At 53.4% G+C, this 15,336-nt stretch overlaps 1 protein-coding gene across 1 annotated transcript in view; it reads left to right on the top strand.

Annotated features, from left to right (window-relative positions):
- Window positions 1-9,813, top strand: part of LOC140075820 (ATP-dependent RNA helicase DDX18-like) — a 15,042-nt gene extending 5,229 nt beyond the window's left edge. The window contains exons 4-16 of the mRNA XM_072122168.1: window positions 1,739-1,807; window positions 1,970-2,158; window positions 2,237-2,372; window positions 6,014-6,114; window positions 6,196-6,395; window positions 6,509-6,623; window positions 6,709-6,848; window positions 7,253-7,414; window positions 7,496-7,648; window positions 7,722-7,835; window positions 7,923-7,979; window positions 8,844-9,021; window positions 9,245-9,813. Coding sequence (XP_071978269.1) covers window positions 1,739-1,807; window positions 1,970-2,158; window positions 2,237-2,372; window positions 6,014-6,114; window positions 6,196-6,395; window positions 6,509-6,623; window positions 6,709-6,848; window positions 7,253-7,414; window positions 7,496-7,648; window positions 7,722-7,835; window positions 7,923-7,979; window positions 8,844-9,021; window positions 9,245-9,396 — 1,766 coding nt within the window. The 3' untranslated portion in view covers window positions 9,397-9,813. The remainder of the gene's footprint in view (window positions 1-1,738; window positions 1,808-1,969; window positions 2,159-2,236; window positions 2,373-6,013; window positions 6,115-6,195; window positions 6,396-6,508; window positions 6,624-6,708; window positions 6,849-7,252; window positions 7,415-7,495; window positions 7,649-7,721; window positions 7,836-7,922; window positions 7,980-8,843; window positions 9,022-9,244) is intronic.
- The last annotated feature ends 5,523 nt before the right edge of the window (window positions 9,814-15,336 follow it).

Raw genomic sequence — 15,336 nt, 5'->3', positions numbered from 1 at the left:
GTGAGTGTGCCGGGAGGAGGCATCTCGGGAGCAGTGTGAGTGTGCCGGGAGGAGGCATCTCGGGCGCAGTGTGAGTGTGCCGGGAGGAGGCATCTCGGGCGCAGTGTGAGAGTGCCGGGAGGAGGCATCTCGGGCGCAGTGTGAGAGTGTGCCGGGAGGAGGCATCTCGGGCGCAGTGTGAGAGTGTGCCGGGAGGAGGCATCTCGGGCGCAGTGTGAGAGTGTGCCGGGAGGAGGCATCTCGGGCGCAGTGTGAGAGTGTGCCGGGAGGAGGCATCTCGGGAGCAGTGTGAGAGTGTGCCGGGAGGAGGCACCTCGGGAGCAGTGTGAGAGTGTGCCGGGAGGAGGCACCTCGGGAGCAGTGTGAGAGTGCCGGGAGGAGGCACCTCGGGCGCAGTGTGAGAGTGCCGGGAGGAGGCACCTCGGGAATAGTGTGAGTGTGCCGGGAGGAGGCATCTCGGGCGCAGTGTGAGAGTGTGCCGGGAGGAGGCATCTCGGGAGTAGTGTGAGAGTGTGCCGGAGGAGGCATCTCGGGAGTAGTGTGAGAGTGTGCCGGAGGAGGCATCTCGGGAGTAGTGTGAGAGTGCCGGGATGAGACATCTCGGGGGCAGTGTGAGAGTGCCGGGATGAGACATCTCGGGGGCAGTGTGAGAGTGCCGGGATGAGACATCTCGGGGGCAGTGTGAGAGTGCCGGGATGAGACATCTCGGGGGCAGTGTGAGAGTGCCGGGATGAGACATCTCGGGGGCAGTGTGAGAGTGCCGGGATGAGACATCTCGGGGGCAGTGTGAGAGTGCCGGGATGAGACACCTCGGGGGCAGTGTGAGAGTGCCGGGATGAGACACCTCGGGGGCAGTGTGAGAGTGCCGGGATGAGACACCTCGGGGGCAGTGTGAGAGTGCCGGGATGAGACATCTCGGGGGCAGTGTGAGAGTGCCGGGATGAGACATCTCGGGGGCAGTGTGAGAGTGCCGGGAGGAGGTACCTCGGGGGCAGTGTGAGAGTGCCGGGAGGAGGTACCTCGGGGGCAGTGTGAGAGTGCCGGGAGGAGGTACCTCGGGGGCAGTGTGAGAGTGCCGGGAGGAGGTACCTCGGGGGCAGTGTGAGAGTGCCGGGAGGAGGTACCTCGGGGGCAGTGTGAGAGTGCCGGGAGGAGGTACCTCGGGGGCAGTGTGAGAGTGCCGGGAGGAGGCACCTCGGGGGCAGTGTGAGAGTGCCGGGAGGAGGCACCTCGGGGGCAGTGTGAGAGTGCCGGGAGGAGGCACCTCGGGGGCAGTGTGAGAGTGCCGGGAGGAGGCACCTCGGGGGCAGTGTGAGAGTGCCGGGAGGAGGCACCTCGGGGGCAGTGTGAGAGTGCCGGGAGGAGGCACCTCGGGGGCAGCGTGAGAGTGCCGGGATGAGGCATCTCGGGAGCAGCGTGAGAGTGCCGGGATGAGGCATCTCGGGAGCAGCGTGAGAGTGCCGGGATGAGGCATCTCGGGAGCAGCGTGAGAGTGCCGGGATGAGGCATCTCGGGAGCAGCGTGAGAGTGCCGGGATGAGGCATCTCGGGAGCAGCGTGAGAGTGCCGGGATGAGGCATCTCGGGAGCAGCGTGAGAGTGCCGGGATGAGGCATCTCGGGAGCAGCGTGAGAGTGCCGGGAGGAGGCATCTCGGGAGCAGCGTGAGAGTGCCGGGAGGCGGCATCTCGGGGGCAGGTCACAGAGTGCATCTGATCCCTAACTGTCTCTTTTTTTGCAGGTGCCGCAGTGGGAGAGACCCCCGGTAAGAAGAAGAAGAGAAAGAAGCAGCCGGAGAGCGAGGAGTCTGGTAAGGAGGAGCGGGAATCTACCATGAGATGTAGATATAATGGTAGATTCCTCTGCCCTAATCTGTAATATAATTATCCTGGAACACGACTTGTTATAAACTGTAATGACTACGCATGTGACTGCGAGATATCAATCATGTGATGTTGCTTCTTCACTGTAGATGTAAAGCGACCTAAGAATGATGAGGAGGAGCCGGAGGCAGGAGATGGTGAGGAAGAGGAGGAGCCGGAGGCAGGAGATGGTGAGGAAGAGGAGGAGCCGGAGGCAGGAGATGGTGAGGAAGAGGAGAAGCCGGAGGCAGGAGATGGTGAGGAGGAGGAGAGGCCAGGACTACCCATGGGACTGACAGGTAAGTGCCCCAGCTATTACCTCCTGTGGTGCTGGGGTTGTCTGGCCTCGGGGTTAATGACCTTTGCTCTATACTTAGGGGCGTTTGAGGACACGGCCTTCTCCTCCCTGGCCGACCTGGTGAATGAGAACACACTGAAGGCCATCACAGAGATGGGGTTCACTCACATGACGGAAATCCAGCATAAAACCATCCGACCTCTCCTAGAGGGCAGGTGAGGGGTAGAACATACAGTATGGGGGTCTGTATATGTGTAGTATGTGGGGTACATGGGGAGAGCACCTGATTCTGTGTATGTGAATCACAACTGCAACAGAAAGTGGATCAGCCTCAGGACTTCATCCTGGTGTCTGGGTATGTACAGCGCCCCCTGCACAGGCATGATGGAAGCGGCAAGGAGTGGTATATACTGGGGGGGAGGGGAATGTGCTGGATACAGATATACTGGGGAGAGTGTTCTGGTTTCAGATATACTGGGGGGGGGGGGGGGGCAGTGTGTTGGATATGTATATACAGGGGGCAGTGTGCTGGACACGTATATATACTCTGGGGAGTGTGCTGGACACGTATATATATACTCTGGGGAGTGTGCTGGACACGTATATATATACACTCTGGGGAGTGTGCTGGACACGTATATATATATACACTCTGGGGAGTGTGCTGGACACGTATATATATATACACTCTGGGGAGTGTGCTGGACACGTATATATATATACACTCTGGGGAGTGTGCTGGACACGTATATATATACACTCTGGGGAGTGTGCTGGATACGTATATATACTCTGGGGAGTGTGCTGGATACGTATATATACTCTGGGGAGTGTGCTGGATACGTATATACACTCTGGGGAGTGTGCTGGATACGTATATATACTCTGGGGAGTGTGCTGGATGCACATGTTTACTCTGGGGAGTGTGCTGGATGCACATGTTTACTCTGGGGAGTGTGCTGGATGCACATGTGTCCTCTGGGGAGTGTGCTGGATGCACATGTGTCCTCTGGGGAGTGTGCTGGATGCACATGTGTCCTCTGGGGAGTGTGCTGGATGCACATGTGTCCTCTGGGGAGTGGGGCTGGGTGCACATGTGTCCTCTGGGGAGTGTGCTGGGTGCACATGTGTCCTCTGGGGAGTGTGCTGGATGCACATGTGTCCTCTGGGGAGTGGGGCTGGGTGCACATGTGTCCTCTGGGGAGTGGGGCTGGGTGCACATGTGTCCTCTGGGGAGTGGGGCTGGATGCACATGTGTCCTCTGGGGAGTGGGGCTGGGTGCACATGTGTCCTCTGGGGAGTGGGGCTGGGTGCACATGTGTCCTCTGGGGAGTGGGCTTGGGTGCACATGTGTCCTCTGGGGAGTGGGGCTGGGTGCACATGTGTCCTCTGGGGAGTGGGGCTGGGTGCACATGTGTCCTCTGGGGAGTGGGGCTGGATGCACATGTGTCCTCTGGGGAGTGGGGCTGGGTGCACATGTGTCCTCTGGGGAGTGGGCTTGGGTGCACATGTGTCCTCTGGGGAGTGGGGCTGGGTGCACATGTGTCCTCTGGGGAGTGGGGCTGGGTGCACATGTGTCCTCTGGGGAGTGGGGCTGGATGCACATGTGTCCTCTGGGGAGTGGGGCTGGATGCACATGTGTCCTCTGGGGAGTGGGGCTGGGTGCACATGTGTCCTCTGGGGAGTGGGCTTGGGTGCACATGTGTCCTCTGGGGAGTGGGGCTGGGTGCACATGTGTCCTCTGGGGAGTGGGGCTGGGTGCACATGTGTCCTCTGGGGAGTGGGGCTGGGTGCACATGTGTCCTCTGGGGAGTGGGGCTGGGTGCACATGTGTCCTCTGGGGAGTGGGGCTGGGTGCACATGTGTCCTCTGGGGAGTGGGGCTGGGTGCACATGTGTCCTCTGGGGAGTGGGGCTGGGTGCACATGTGTCCTCTGGGGAGTGGGGCTGGGTGCACATGTGTCCTCTGGGGAGTGGGGCTGGGTGCACATGTGTCCTCTGGGGAGTGGGGCTGGGTGCACATGTGTCCTCTGGGGAGTGGGGCTGGGTGCACATGTGTCCTCTGGGGAGTGGGGCTGGGTGCACATGTGTCCTCTGGGGAGTGGGGCTGGGTGCACATATATACTGGGGGGCTGGAAATTATTCAGACCCCTTTTACAATGTTCACACTTTGTTTCATTGCAGGCAATTCGTAAGATCAATAAAGTTATTTTTTGCCCAGTAGTGTGCCCTGTACTGTATTGGTATTTGGCTGCCACTGTTTCAAGTTTCCTAAAGTTGACCTATTTAAGTAGGTCCTATCTTAAGACTTTCCCCTTTGTGATGAGTTGCCTGTTTAGTGTCACTTTTGTGACCTTTTGTGGTATGAGACTTTTTTGTCCCAAATTGTAGCTCCTAAAAGTAAGTTTGGGTCTGGCGCGCTCTGTTTTGGGACTTCTTAGGTGTAAGAATGGGACATTTTTGTAACCCAAAAAGTTTCACTGAACAAACATCTGGGCTACATAGATAAATCCGATCACTTCATTATACCCTGGAGGCAGCTACCATGGGAGCGCTGCTCGATTCTGTGCCTAAAAAGTCTCACAAAAAAAAAAAAAAGTAATAGGAGTTATACATGTCCCCCATTGTCAGAAGGTTCGGCCCAGTCTGAGGTCCGGAGCCTCTGGAAGAGGTTCTGATCCAGGATATCTCTGTACTTGGCCGCATTCATCTTTCCCTCCATTACACCCAGTGGTCGTGTCCCGCCCATAGCCTGATGCTGCCCCCACCCCCATGTGTCACTGCTGGGATTGTATTTGGCAGGTGATGAGCGGTGCCATGTTTTCTCCACCGCTTAGAATTTACACCAGAAAGTCCAATCTCCATCTCATCAGAGCAGAGAATCTTATTCCCCATAGTCCGGATCCTTCTTGTGTTTTGCACACTGTATGCGGCTTTCATATGTCTTATACTGAGGAGAAGCTTCCAGACTCTGCCATAAAGCCCCGACTGCTGGAGGCTGCAGTGATAGGAGGCTCCCATCTCCCTCCTGCATCTCTGGAGCTCAGCCACAGGGATCACAGGGTCTTTTCTTCTCACATCATTGCTTAGTGTGGCTGGATAGGCTGCGGAAGAGTTGTGGTCGTCCCAAACGTCTTCCATTTAATCATTATGGAGGCCACTGTGCTCTTAGGAAACTTGAGCTCTGCCGAAAATCTTTTGTAACCTTGGCCACATCTGTGCCTTGCCACAATCCTGTCTCTGAGCTCCTTGGGCAGTTCCTTAGATCTCATGATTCTCATGTGCTCTAACATGGACTGTGAGCTATGAGGTCTTATATAGACAGGTGTGAGGACTTTTGATTAAGGAGTAGAACCATCTCAAGGAGGATCAGAAGGAAATGCACAGCATGTGAGTTACATATCAGTCACGATACAAGGGCTGAATACTTTCCATGCCCATTATATATACATGGTGTGTGCATGTTGCCGGGGGGGTGGGGTGGGGGGTCAGTATATACCTAGTGTACACGTCCTTGCTGCAGTGGGGGAGGGGGTGTACATGTCATGGTGTAAGTATACATGACAGGGTGTGAGTATATGTGGCAGGGGGTGAACGTGGCGGTGGTGTACGAGGCGGAGTGCTAGTATATATGGCGGGGGTGTACGTGACGTGGTGTACGAGGCGGAGTGCTAGTATATGTGGCGGTGGTGTACGAGGCGGAGTGCTAGTATATGTGGCGGGGGTGTACGTGGCGGTGGTGTACGAGGCGGAGTGCTAGTATATATGGCGGGGTGTACGTGACGTGGTGTGAGTATATGTGGCAGGGCGGCTATATACCTTGTGTACACATCATACAGTTACCGCTGATGTTGCAGGGACGTCCTGGCGGCCGCTCGCACCGGTAGCGGTAAGACTCTCGCCTTCCTGATCCCGGCCATAGAACTGGTCTACAAGCTGAAGTTCATGCCCCGAAATGGTGAGTTGGGTGGTGTTTTGGGTGGGCAGCGAGCGCCCTGGATGTCGCTCATGACAATAACTAGTTGTTTTGTGGCTGTAGGTACTGGGGTCCTCATCTTGTCCCCCACCCGGGAGTTGGCAATGCAGACGTATGGGGTTGTGAAGGAGTTAATGGCGCATCACGTTCACACCTATGGACTGATCATGGGCGGCAGCAACCGCTCAGCAGAAGCGCAGAAGCTGGCCAATGGGATCAACATAGTGGTAGCCACGCCCGGGAGGCTGCTGGACCACATGCAGGTGAGCCTCTGTCCAGGTGACCCCCCGGGGGGGGGGGGGGGATCCTAGCCGTGTGACCTGACATTGGAGGGGAGACACTGTGCCGCCATGTTGATATCTGTTTCCTCCTGCAGAACACGCCTGGATTCATGTACAAGAACCTGCAGTGTCTGGTCATTGACGAGGCTGACCGCATCCTGGAAGTCGGATTTGAACAGGAAATGAAGCAGATCATTAACCTGTTACCAAGTGAGTGACCTGCTGGGGGCGCCGGTGCTGGGGGAGATTAGTCTATGGCAGAATGTAGAGCATCCATCATGTCTCCTCTCTGCAGAACGCCGCCAGACCATGCTGTTCTCTGCCACCCAGACCCGCAAGGTGGAGGACCTGGCCCGCGTCTCCCTGAAGAAGGAGCCGCTCTATGTGGGTGTGGATGACAACAAGGATACGGCCACTGTGGAGGGTCTGGAGCAGGTAAGGCCAGGATTCCCCCGGGGGTTGCAGTGTGTGTGGGAGGGGGAAGGGATTCTCCTGGGGGTGTTGCAGTGTGGGGGGGGGGGGAAGGGTTTCCCCTGGGGGTGTTGCAGTGGGGGGGGGGGGGGAAGGGTTTCCCCTGGGGGTGTTGCAGTGTGGGGGGGGGGAAGGGTTTCCCCTGGGGGTGTTGAAGTGGGGGGGGGGATTCTCCTGGGGGTGTTGAAGTGGGGGGGGGGATTCTCCTGGGGGTGTTGAAGTGGGGGGGGGGAAGGGATTCTCCTGGGGGTGTTGCAGTGGGGGGGGGGGAGGGATTCTCCCAGGCCTTGCTGTGGAGGGAGGATCCCCTGTGGTTGGAATTGGGGTGGCTTCTCTTAGGGGTGGAGCCTCAGTATCGTCTCTTTTAGGGGTATGTGGTCTGTCCCTCGGAGAAGCGCTTTCTGTTACTCTTCACCTTCCTGAAGAAGAATCGTAAGAAGAAGATGATGGTTTTCTTCTCGTCCTGCATGTCGGTGAAGTTCCACTACGAGCTGCTTAACTACATCGACCTGCCCGTCATGGCCATTCATGTGCGTACCCTGCGCCCCCCCCCCTGTGTTTCCCCCACACTTTTTCTTTGAGCGTCCATTCACCTCCCGTTTCTGGTACAGGGGAAGCAGAAGCAGACAAAGCGCACGACCACCTTCTTCCAGTTCTGTAACGCAGACTCGGGGATCCTCCTGTGCACGGATGTGGCGGCCCGAGGGCTGGATATCCCAGAGGTGGACTGGATTGTGCAGTACGATCCCCCCGATGACCCCAAGGTAAGTGCCCCCTGCATTGTGTGTGGTCATGAGGGGATGACTATGAGGAGTGATGACTGCTGGTCCGTTACAGGAATACATCCACAGAGTGGGCCGCACAGCGCGGGGGATTGATGGCCGGGGTCACGCCTTACTCATCCTGCGGCCGGAGGAGCTGGGATTCCTGCGATACCTAAAACAAGCCAAGGTGAGTGTGGGGCCTCTGGGAACATGGCAGCTGCGCCCCCGCAGACGTCCCTCGCGCTCATCCCCATTGTGTGTCTTTCTGTTTTAGGTGCCACTCAGTGAATTTGAGTTTTCCTGGAGCAAGATCTCAGACATCCAGTCTCAGGTAACAACCTCTCCTCTATGGTTGATGGGTGGTGACTGCTGCTCCTTTCGGGGTGGCGGCTTTTCTGTGGGTGTCAAGTGATGGCTAATACTCCTTCATGGGTGACGCTTTCTCCTCGGCGGGCGGCCCGTTCTTCTCTATGGGTGATGTGTTCTCCGCGGTGGGTTAGGGCTTTTCTTCAGTGGTCGCTCCTCTATCGGTAACGCTTTCTCCTCGGCGGGGGTTGCATTCTTCTCGGCGGTTTATGACTTGTCCTCGGTGGCCGCTCTTCTGTGGGTGGTGTGTTCTCCTGGGCGGGGGAGGTGGGTTAGGGCTCCGCTGCTGCTCCTCTATGGGTGACGTGTGCTCCTCGGCAGGTGCCGCTTTCTTCTCTATGGGTGACGTGTGCTCCTCGGCAGGTGCGGCTTTCTTCTCTATGGGTGACGTGTGCTCCTCGGCAGGTGCCGCTTTCTTCTCTATGGGTGACGTGTGCTACTCGGCAGGTGCGGCTTTCTTCTTTATGGGGGATGTGTGCTCTTTGGCGGGTGGTGCTTTCTTCTTTATGGGGGATGTGTGCTCCTCGGCGGATGGCGCTTTCTTCTCTATGGGTGACGCGTGCTCATCGGCGGGTGCGGCTTTCTTCTTTATGGGTGACGTGTGCTCATCGGCGGATGGTGCTTTCTTCTCTATGGGTGACGTGTGCTCCTTGGCAGGCGGTGCTTTCTTTATGGGTGACGTGTGCTCCCCGGCGGGTGGTGGGTTGGGGCCTCTCCTAAGTGGCCGCTCCTCTATGGGTGACGCCTTCTCCTCTGCGGCTGCACCCTGTGGGCAGTGGGGGGACAACTGGTGGGTTCTTGCATGTGTCACACTGTCGTTTCTTTCCAGTTGGAGAAGTTGATAGAGAAGAATTATTACCTGCACAAGTCGGCGCAGGAGGCGTACAAGGCGTACATCCGGGCATATGACTCGCACTCCCACAAGCAGATCTTTGATGTCAACACCTTGAATTTGCAGAAGGTCTGCCTGTCGTTTGGCTTCACGATTCCTCCATTTGTTGACATCAGTATCCTTCACCAGTTGCTGCTCACTGTCAAGAGGGGAGGAGCTTCATACTATCATGTACATGGGCTCCTCCCATATAGTGTTATGGGGCGGGGCTTTGGATAGTGATGTACATGTAGCTCCTCCCTCAGCGTTGTCACATGGGTGGGGCTTTGGATAATGATGTACATAAGTCCGATTATTTTGTTGTGGCACACTTTTCTTCCTTAACCCTTTATCCTCAGATGTGAACCACGGCGGTGGGAAAAAATTCCAAAAGCGTGCAGGGAGCGGTGGTGGATATGGATATCAGAACCCTAAGGCTCAGCACAAAGCCAAGATCTTCAAACATGTCAATAGGGCGGGCCGCAGCGACGGGAGGCAGTTCTCACGATAATTGGGTTCATCACGAAAATTTCTGCGCTGCAGGTCCTGCCATCCGTCACCTCTTCCCTGGGGCGGTGCTGGGTCAGGGACCTGCCACTTGTCAACTCTCTGGTCTGAAGGGGGTGTTGTCCTGGGTCAGGGACCTGCCACCTCTCGCCTGGTGAGGGGGGGAGCCTGGGTCACTGTCCTGCCACCCGTCACCTCTCGCGGGGGGGTAGCTAGGTCAGTGCCCTGCCTCTGTCACCTCTTACTTGGAGGGGACGGGGGGATTGTCGGGTCAGGGTCCAGCTCATCTCACTTGTTCTCCGGACTTGCCCATCCTGCGTGAGGTGGAGCTAAGAGTCATGTGACACAGAAGTGGGGTAATAGGGGTGTTTCTTCCATGTCATGTGATGTATATCTATTAAAGGGACCGTGTTTATACAAATTAGTGTGAAATGTCTTTTTCCATGACGTCCCCCATGACGGCCCACCTGGAGGATTACCCCTTGACCTATGCAGGGACAGGAAGAAGAGAGGTTAAATGTCCCTCCCCTTGCATCCCTCTCCAGTGTTCTTCCTGTCCCTGCACAGGCAGGGGGAAGAGAGGGTCCCTCTTTTTCTCATCTCCTTAGGGGGGTGGGAGTGGAGGGGGACGCCTTAAAGAGGCGCGGTACCTGGTACTAAGATCCTCTCCTCTCCTGGCCTTGATCGATCTCCTTCCTGGCTGACATCGTGGAGAGGTATTTGGTGCAATCCCTGCGGTCCTGCGACGATCTACGGCAGCACCACATGTTCCGGCTCCCGATGGTGAAACGCAGCCGCGTTCCACCAACCCTGATGACGACTTCCGGTTATGCGTTCCACTGGTCCCGATGACGACTTCCGGTTTTGCGTTCCACTGGTCCCGATGACGACTTCCGGTTTTGCGTTCCACTGGTCCCGATGACGACTTCCGGTTTTGCGTTCCACTAGGCCAGATGACGACTTCCGGTCCGGGCGTCGCACCGGAAGTGACGCGAACCTTCACGTCATTGGCGTTCGGGAGTCAGGAGCGTGGAGCGGTGAGTTTAAAAAGCAGAGAGTCTGCTAGAGACTTCTCTTGCTTCTGAGACGACCGCAGGTGGTTTTGCAGACCTAAGTGTGTCACAGGCGCAGGTTAGTGAAACGCATGGTGGCAGATTGCTTATCCTTATCACCGCTCCACTCACACCTCTACCTCCTCCCTTGTCCACAGGCAGTATGGACCCAGTCCCCCTTCCTCAGATATCTGTAATTAAGGGGGTTTTGAGGGTGGAACGTCGGAGGGGGGCCCTGTATATATATATATACATCCCCTATGCTTCCTCGTGTTTTTTTCTTCTCACATCCAGGAGAGAAAAGATAAAGAGAAGAAAGAGGAAAAGAAGGAAGACAAGTCAAAGACTAAGACCCTTCCATCTCGTAGATGCAACATGTGTTTTAACAAACTTCCAGAATCCTACAAAAAAACGCTATGCAGAGACTGCCTTGACAGCATAATGCGGGAGGAAAAAGCGTCCTTCATGGACGAGATGAGATCCATGTTTAAATCTGAAGTAAAGAGCACAGTTGCATCCCTCTTTTCCGAAGGAATTCCTCCTAAAAGGTTCAAACCTTCTGAACCTAATCCGGAGGAGATGGATTCAGACCCTGACAGGGCTTCCTGTTCCTACCAAGGCGGTGAGGAAGAACAGCTAGACAGCCAGGAACAAAAAAATGACACTAGATTCCTTTTTCCTATGGATAACCTGGACACCTTACTAAGGGCGGTCCGAGAAACGCTAAACATTGAAGATCCTGTGGAGATAAAGTCCGTACAGGACGAACTCTTCGGTTGCTTAAGAGCAAAAAAGAAGAGGGTATTTCCAGTCAATGTGCTGGAGGACCTTATCCGGGAAGAGTGGAAAGATCCAGAAAAACGGCTATCAGTAGCCAGGGATTTCAGGAATAGGCTCGTGTTCGACGAGGAGAAATCAAAAAACTGGAATTCAATTCCAAAAGTGGACATCCAGGTTACAAAGATGGTAAAAAAGACCGACCTCCCCTTTGAGGATGCGACCCAACTTAAAGACCCCATGGATCGCAAATCTGACAATGTCTTAAAGAAAACCTGGGAATCGGCAATGCTAAATCTGAAGGCAAATGTCGCCCGCAGAGCCCTCTGGCTCAAAGCAGTGGTCAGGAGACTTCCGATCTAAATCCAACTTATGTGGCATACCTTTTACCGGTGAGTTCCTATTTGGTCCAGAACTGGACACGATCTTGGAGAAAGCTGCAGATAGGAAAAAAGGCTTTCCAGAACCTAGACAGATAAGGCATTCATTTCGCGATTCCCGTGACAAAATTCCATCCTATCGTGGAAAAGGTAAACAAGGCAGATGGAGCTACACAAAAGGGGGTAGAGGCAGAGGTTACAATTCCTTCCAGAGTACCCAACCCTGCCCGAAAACAATGACGCCAGGGTGGGGGGAAGACTAGCTCTTTTTCCCTCTCAGTGGGAGCAAAGTATAAAGAATGCCTGGATTCTACAAGTCATACGCGACGTCTACAAGAACGAGTTGAATACCCCGCCCCCTCAAACATTTGTGACAACAAAAACATCCTCTCAGCAAATGCTTCTGCTCATGTGGGAAGAGGTTCAATCTCTACTACTCAAAAATGTAATCTCTCCTGTACCTCCCCACCATCAAAGGAAAGGGTTCTACTCTCCCCTCTTCTTAGTTCAGAAACCGAACGGAGCCTACAGGATGATCATAAACTTAAAGAATCTAAATACCCATATCAAATACAGGAGATTCAAGATGGAGTCCCTAAAATCCACAACACCATTAATCCCCAAAGGGGCAGCTCTATGCACTATAGACTTAAAAGACGCGTATTACCACGTCCCAATCCATCCCATCTCTCAAAAATTCCTACGATTTGCCATCCGGTCCCCAGAAAACCAGGTAAGACACTTCCAATTCAGAGCTCTACCATTCGGGATCTCCTCAGCTCCCAGACTGTTTACAAAAATTATGGCAGAGGTGGTAGCGGTCCTAAGACAAACATACTACTGATCCCTTACTTAGACGATCTCCTTCTAGTCTCCAGCTCAGAAGAAATTCTGTTATCCCAGAGAGACACGACAATAGCAATCCTAAAAAACCTAGGTTGGATTATAAATTTCGAAAAATCAAATCTCCAACCAAGCACCAAGCAAAAATTTCTGGGAATTTTGCTGGACTCAGTACATCAACACTCTCTTCTTCCAGAAGAGAAGATCAAGAATCTTACCTTACAGGTATCACTGTTCCAAAGCAGACAGAAGTGCTCAATCAGAGAGGCTATGAAACTCCTGGGCCTTCTCACGTCCTGTATAGCCGGTGTTCCCTGGGCTCAAAATCATACGAGAGATCTTCAGTATTGGATTCTTTCATCCTGGGACAAGAATCTAAACCATCTGGAAAGAAAAACCAACATTCCCCTATGGGTAAAAAGTTCTCTTAATTGGTGGAAGACAGTGGAAAACCTCACCAGGGGCCTAAAATGGAGCAGTTGGCCAGTAACATCCATCTTGACAGATGCAAGCAAGACAGGTTGGGGAGCAAAACTTCCAGGAAAACTGGTCCAAGGTCAATGGTCCCAGTCAGAAATAAATTGAAGGCGGTCTGGGAAACCCTGAAGGCCTGCTCAGATCAAGTACAGGGCCAAAACCTCAAAATATTATCAGACAACACGACCACAGTCGCCTATCTCAAACGCCAGGGGGGCACACAGTCCACATCTCTTCAAAAAAGATCTTTCTCTGGGCAGAAGAAAATGTCCTTTCTCTGACGGCAATCCATCTGAAGGGGTCAGAAAACAAAGAGGCAGATTTCCTGAGCCGATACACTCTGGATCCCCACGAGTGGTGCCTAAACAAGGAAGTTTTCTCCCATTTAACCCAGAAATGGGGAATACCGCAAATAGATCTATTTGCCACCAGAGAAAACAAGAAAGCAGACCATTACTTCTCCCTGCAGAAGAATACCCCAGACTACCTTCTAGATGCCTTCTGCCACAGTTGGCACTCAAGACTAGCCTATGCCTTCCCTCCACTTCCTCTGATCTCAAGGACGGTGCAAAAAATAAGACAAGAAGACCTCAAGATTATCTTGATAGTCCCCTTCTGGCCAAACAGAAGCTGGTTCCCAGCACTGAAGAATTTGGCACTGGAAGAACCAGTTATTCTCCCTCAAAGGAAGGATCTCCTATATCAGGGGTCTGTTCATCATCCCAATCCAGAATCACTCCATCTATCAGCCTGGATCCTGAGAAACAGATGCTGAAGGCTAAGGGTCTCTCAGAAGAAGTCATTGCAACATTACAGGCAAGTAGGAAGCCAGTTACTTCAGCGATCTACCACAAAATCTGGAAAAGATTTGTATCCTCTTGCCATCCTGAAATTCCTAATCTGTCTTCTCCTAACATACAGCAGATATTGGAGTTTCTTCAAGCTGGGTTGACCAAAGGCCTAAAGACCAGCACACTAAAGGTTCAAGTCTCAGCCCTCAGCGTCTTCTTCGACGTCTCTCTGGCTGACCATAGATGGGTAAGACGGTTTCTTAGAGCATCCACTAGACTAAGTCCTAAATGTCCTATCAGGACCCCTCCCTGGGACTTATCAATAGTCCTGAATGGCCTTATACAGGGCCCCTTCGAGCCTCTAGAGGACGCAAGCGTAAAAAATATCACCTTAAAAACCGCCTTTCTTGTTGCCATAACAACAGCTAGAAGGTTAGGAGAAATTCAAGCACTCTCCGTTAATGAACCTTACCTAAAAATTACGGATGATAGAATATCCTTGATGCTTGATCCAAATTTCCTGCCCAAAGTAACAACAGATTTTCATCGTAACCAGGAAATTATTCTCCCCTCCTTTTGCCAAAAACTTCGGGAGAAGCTAAATGGCATACTTAAGATGTGAGAAGAATAGTGCTACACTATCTCGAAATAACTAATAACTGGCGGAAAGACTCAAACTTGTTTCTTCAGTTCCAGGGCAAGAACAGAGGGAGAAAAGCGTCAAAGATCACCATCGCCCGCTGGATTATCACTTCCTGGGCAGAACGAGCAGGAGCTTCCCTGGACCAAATCTGTAAAGCCGCAACCTGGTCCAGTTCCACAACCTTTGCGAAACACTACAGACTGGACTTACATTCTGCCAAGGACTTATCATTTGGTAGAAAAGTTCTACAAACAGTAGTCCCTCCCTAAAAAAAAATTCCTTTTTGTTATCTGGTACATCTCCGGGTGGGCCGTCATGGGGGACGTCATGGAAAGCGAGAATTAGACTCACCGGTAATTCGTTTTCCATCTAGTCCACCATGACGGCCTGGAATTTTTTCCCACCCTTACAAATGTTACTATGCATTTTCCTTTTTTTGCTGTATATGGAGCAACATACTAATAAACCTCTTTGCATCCTTTCTTGGTGTAATTATTTGGTAGAACACTGGAGAGGGATGCAGGGGGAGGGACATTTAACCTCTCTTCTTCCTGTCCCTGCAGAGGTCAAGGGGTAATCCTCCAGGTGGGCCGTCATGGTGGACTAGATGGAAAACGAATTACCGGTGAGTCTAATTCTCACTTTCCTGCTCCGGTTTTATAATCAACCAAAGAATATGGAAGAAAATAATCTTCTCACTCTGACAAATGGGAGGGAGGATGTGCGGAGGCGTGGTCCAGCTCCTGGCTGCTGCCCTATAGAGGAGTCAATACATGAGACAGCAGTGTAAGCCCCGTCTCCTCCAGGGGGCAGTGGTGAGCCGATAGGTTGACCCCCTAGGATCAATTATGATGACACCACAGCGGCTGACGCTGCCTCACACTGGTATCAGTCAGTGACTTCTGGTACCTTCCGGGTGACAAACATCTCCATCAGGACGATGACTTCAGTACCGTTTGTTGCAACTTTTTCATTGTTACA

Source organism: Engystomops pustulosus, chromosome 8, assembly GCF_040894005.1.
Source record: "Engystomops pustulosus chromosome 8, aEngPut4.maternal, whole genome shotgun sequence".
NCBI lineage: Eukaryota > Metazoa > Chordata > Amphibia > Anura > Leptodactylidae > Engystomops > Engystomops pustulosus.
This window is presented reverse-complemented; position numbering and strand designations above follow the sequence as displayed.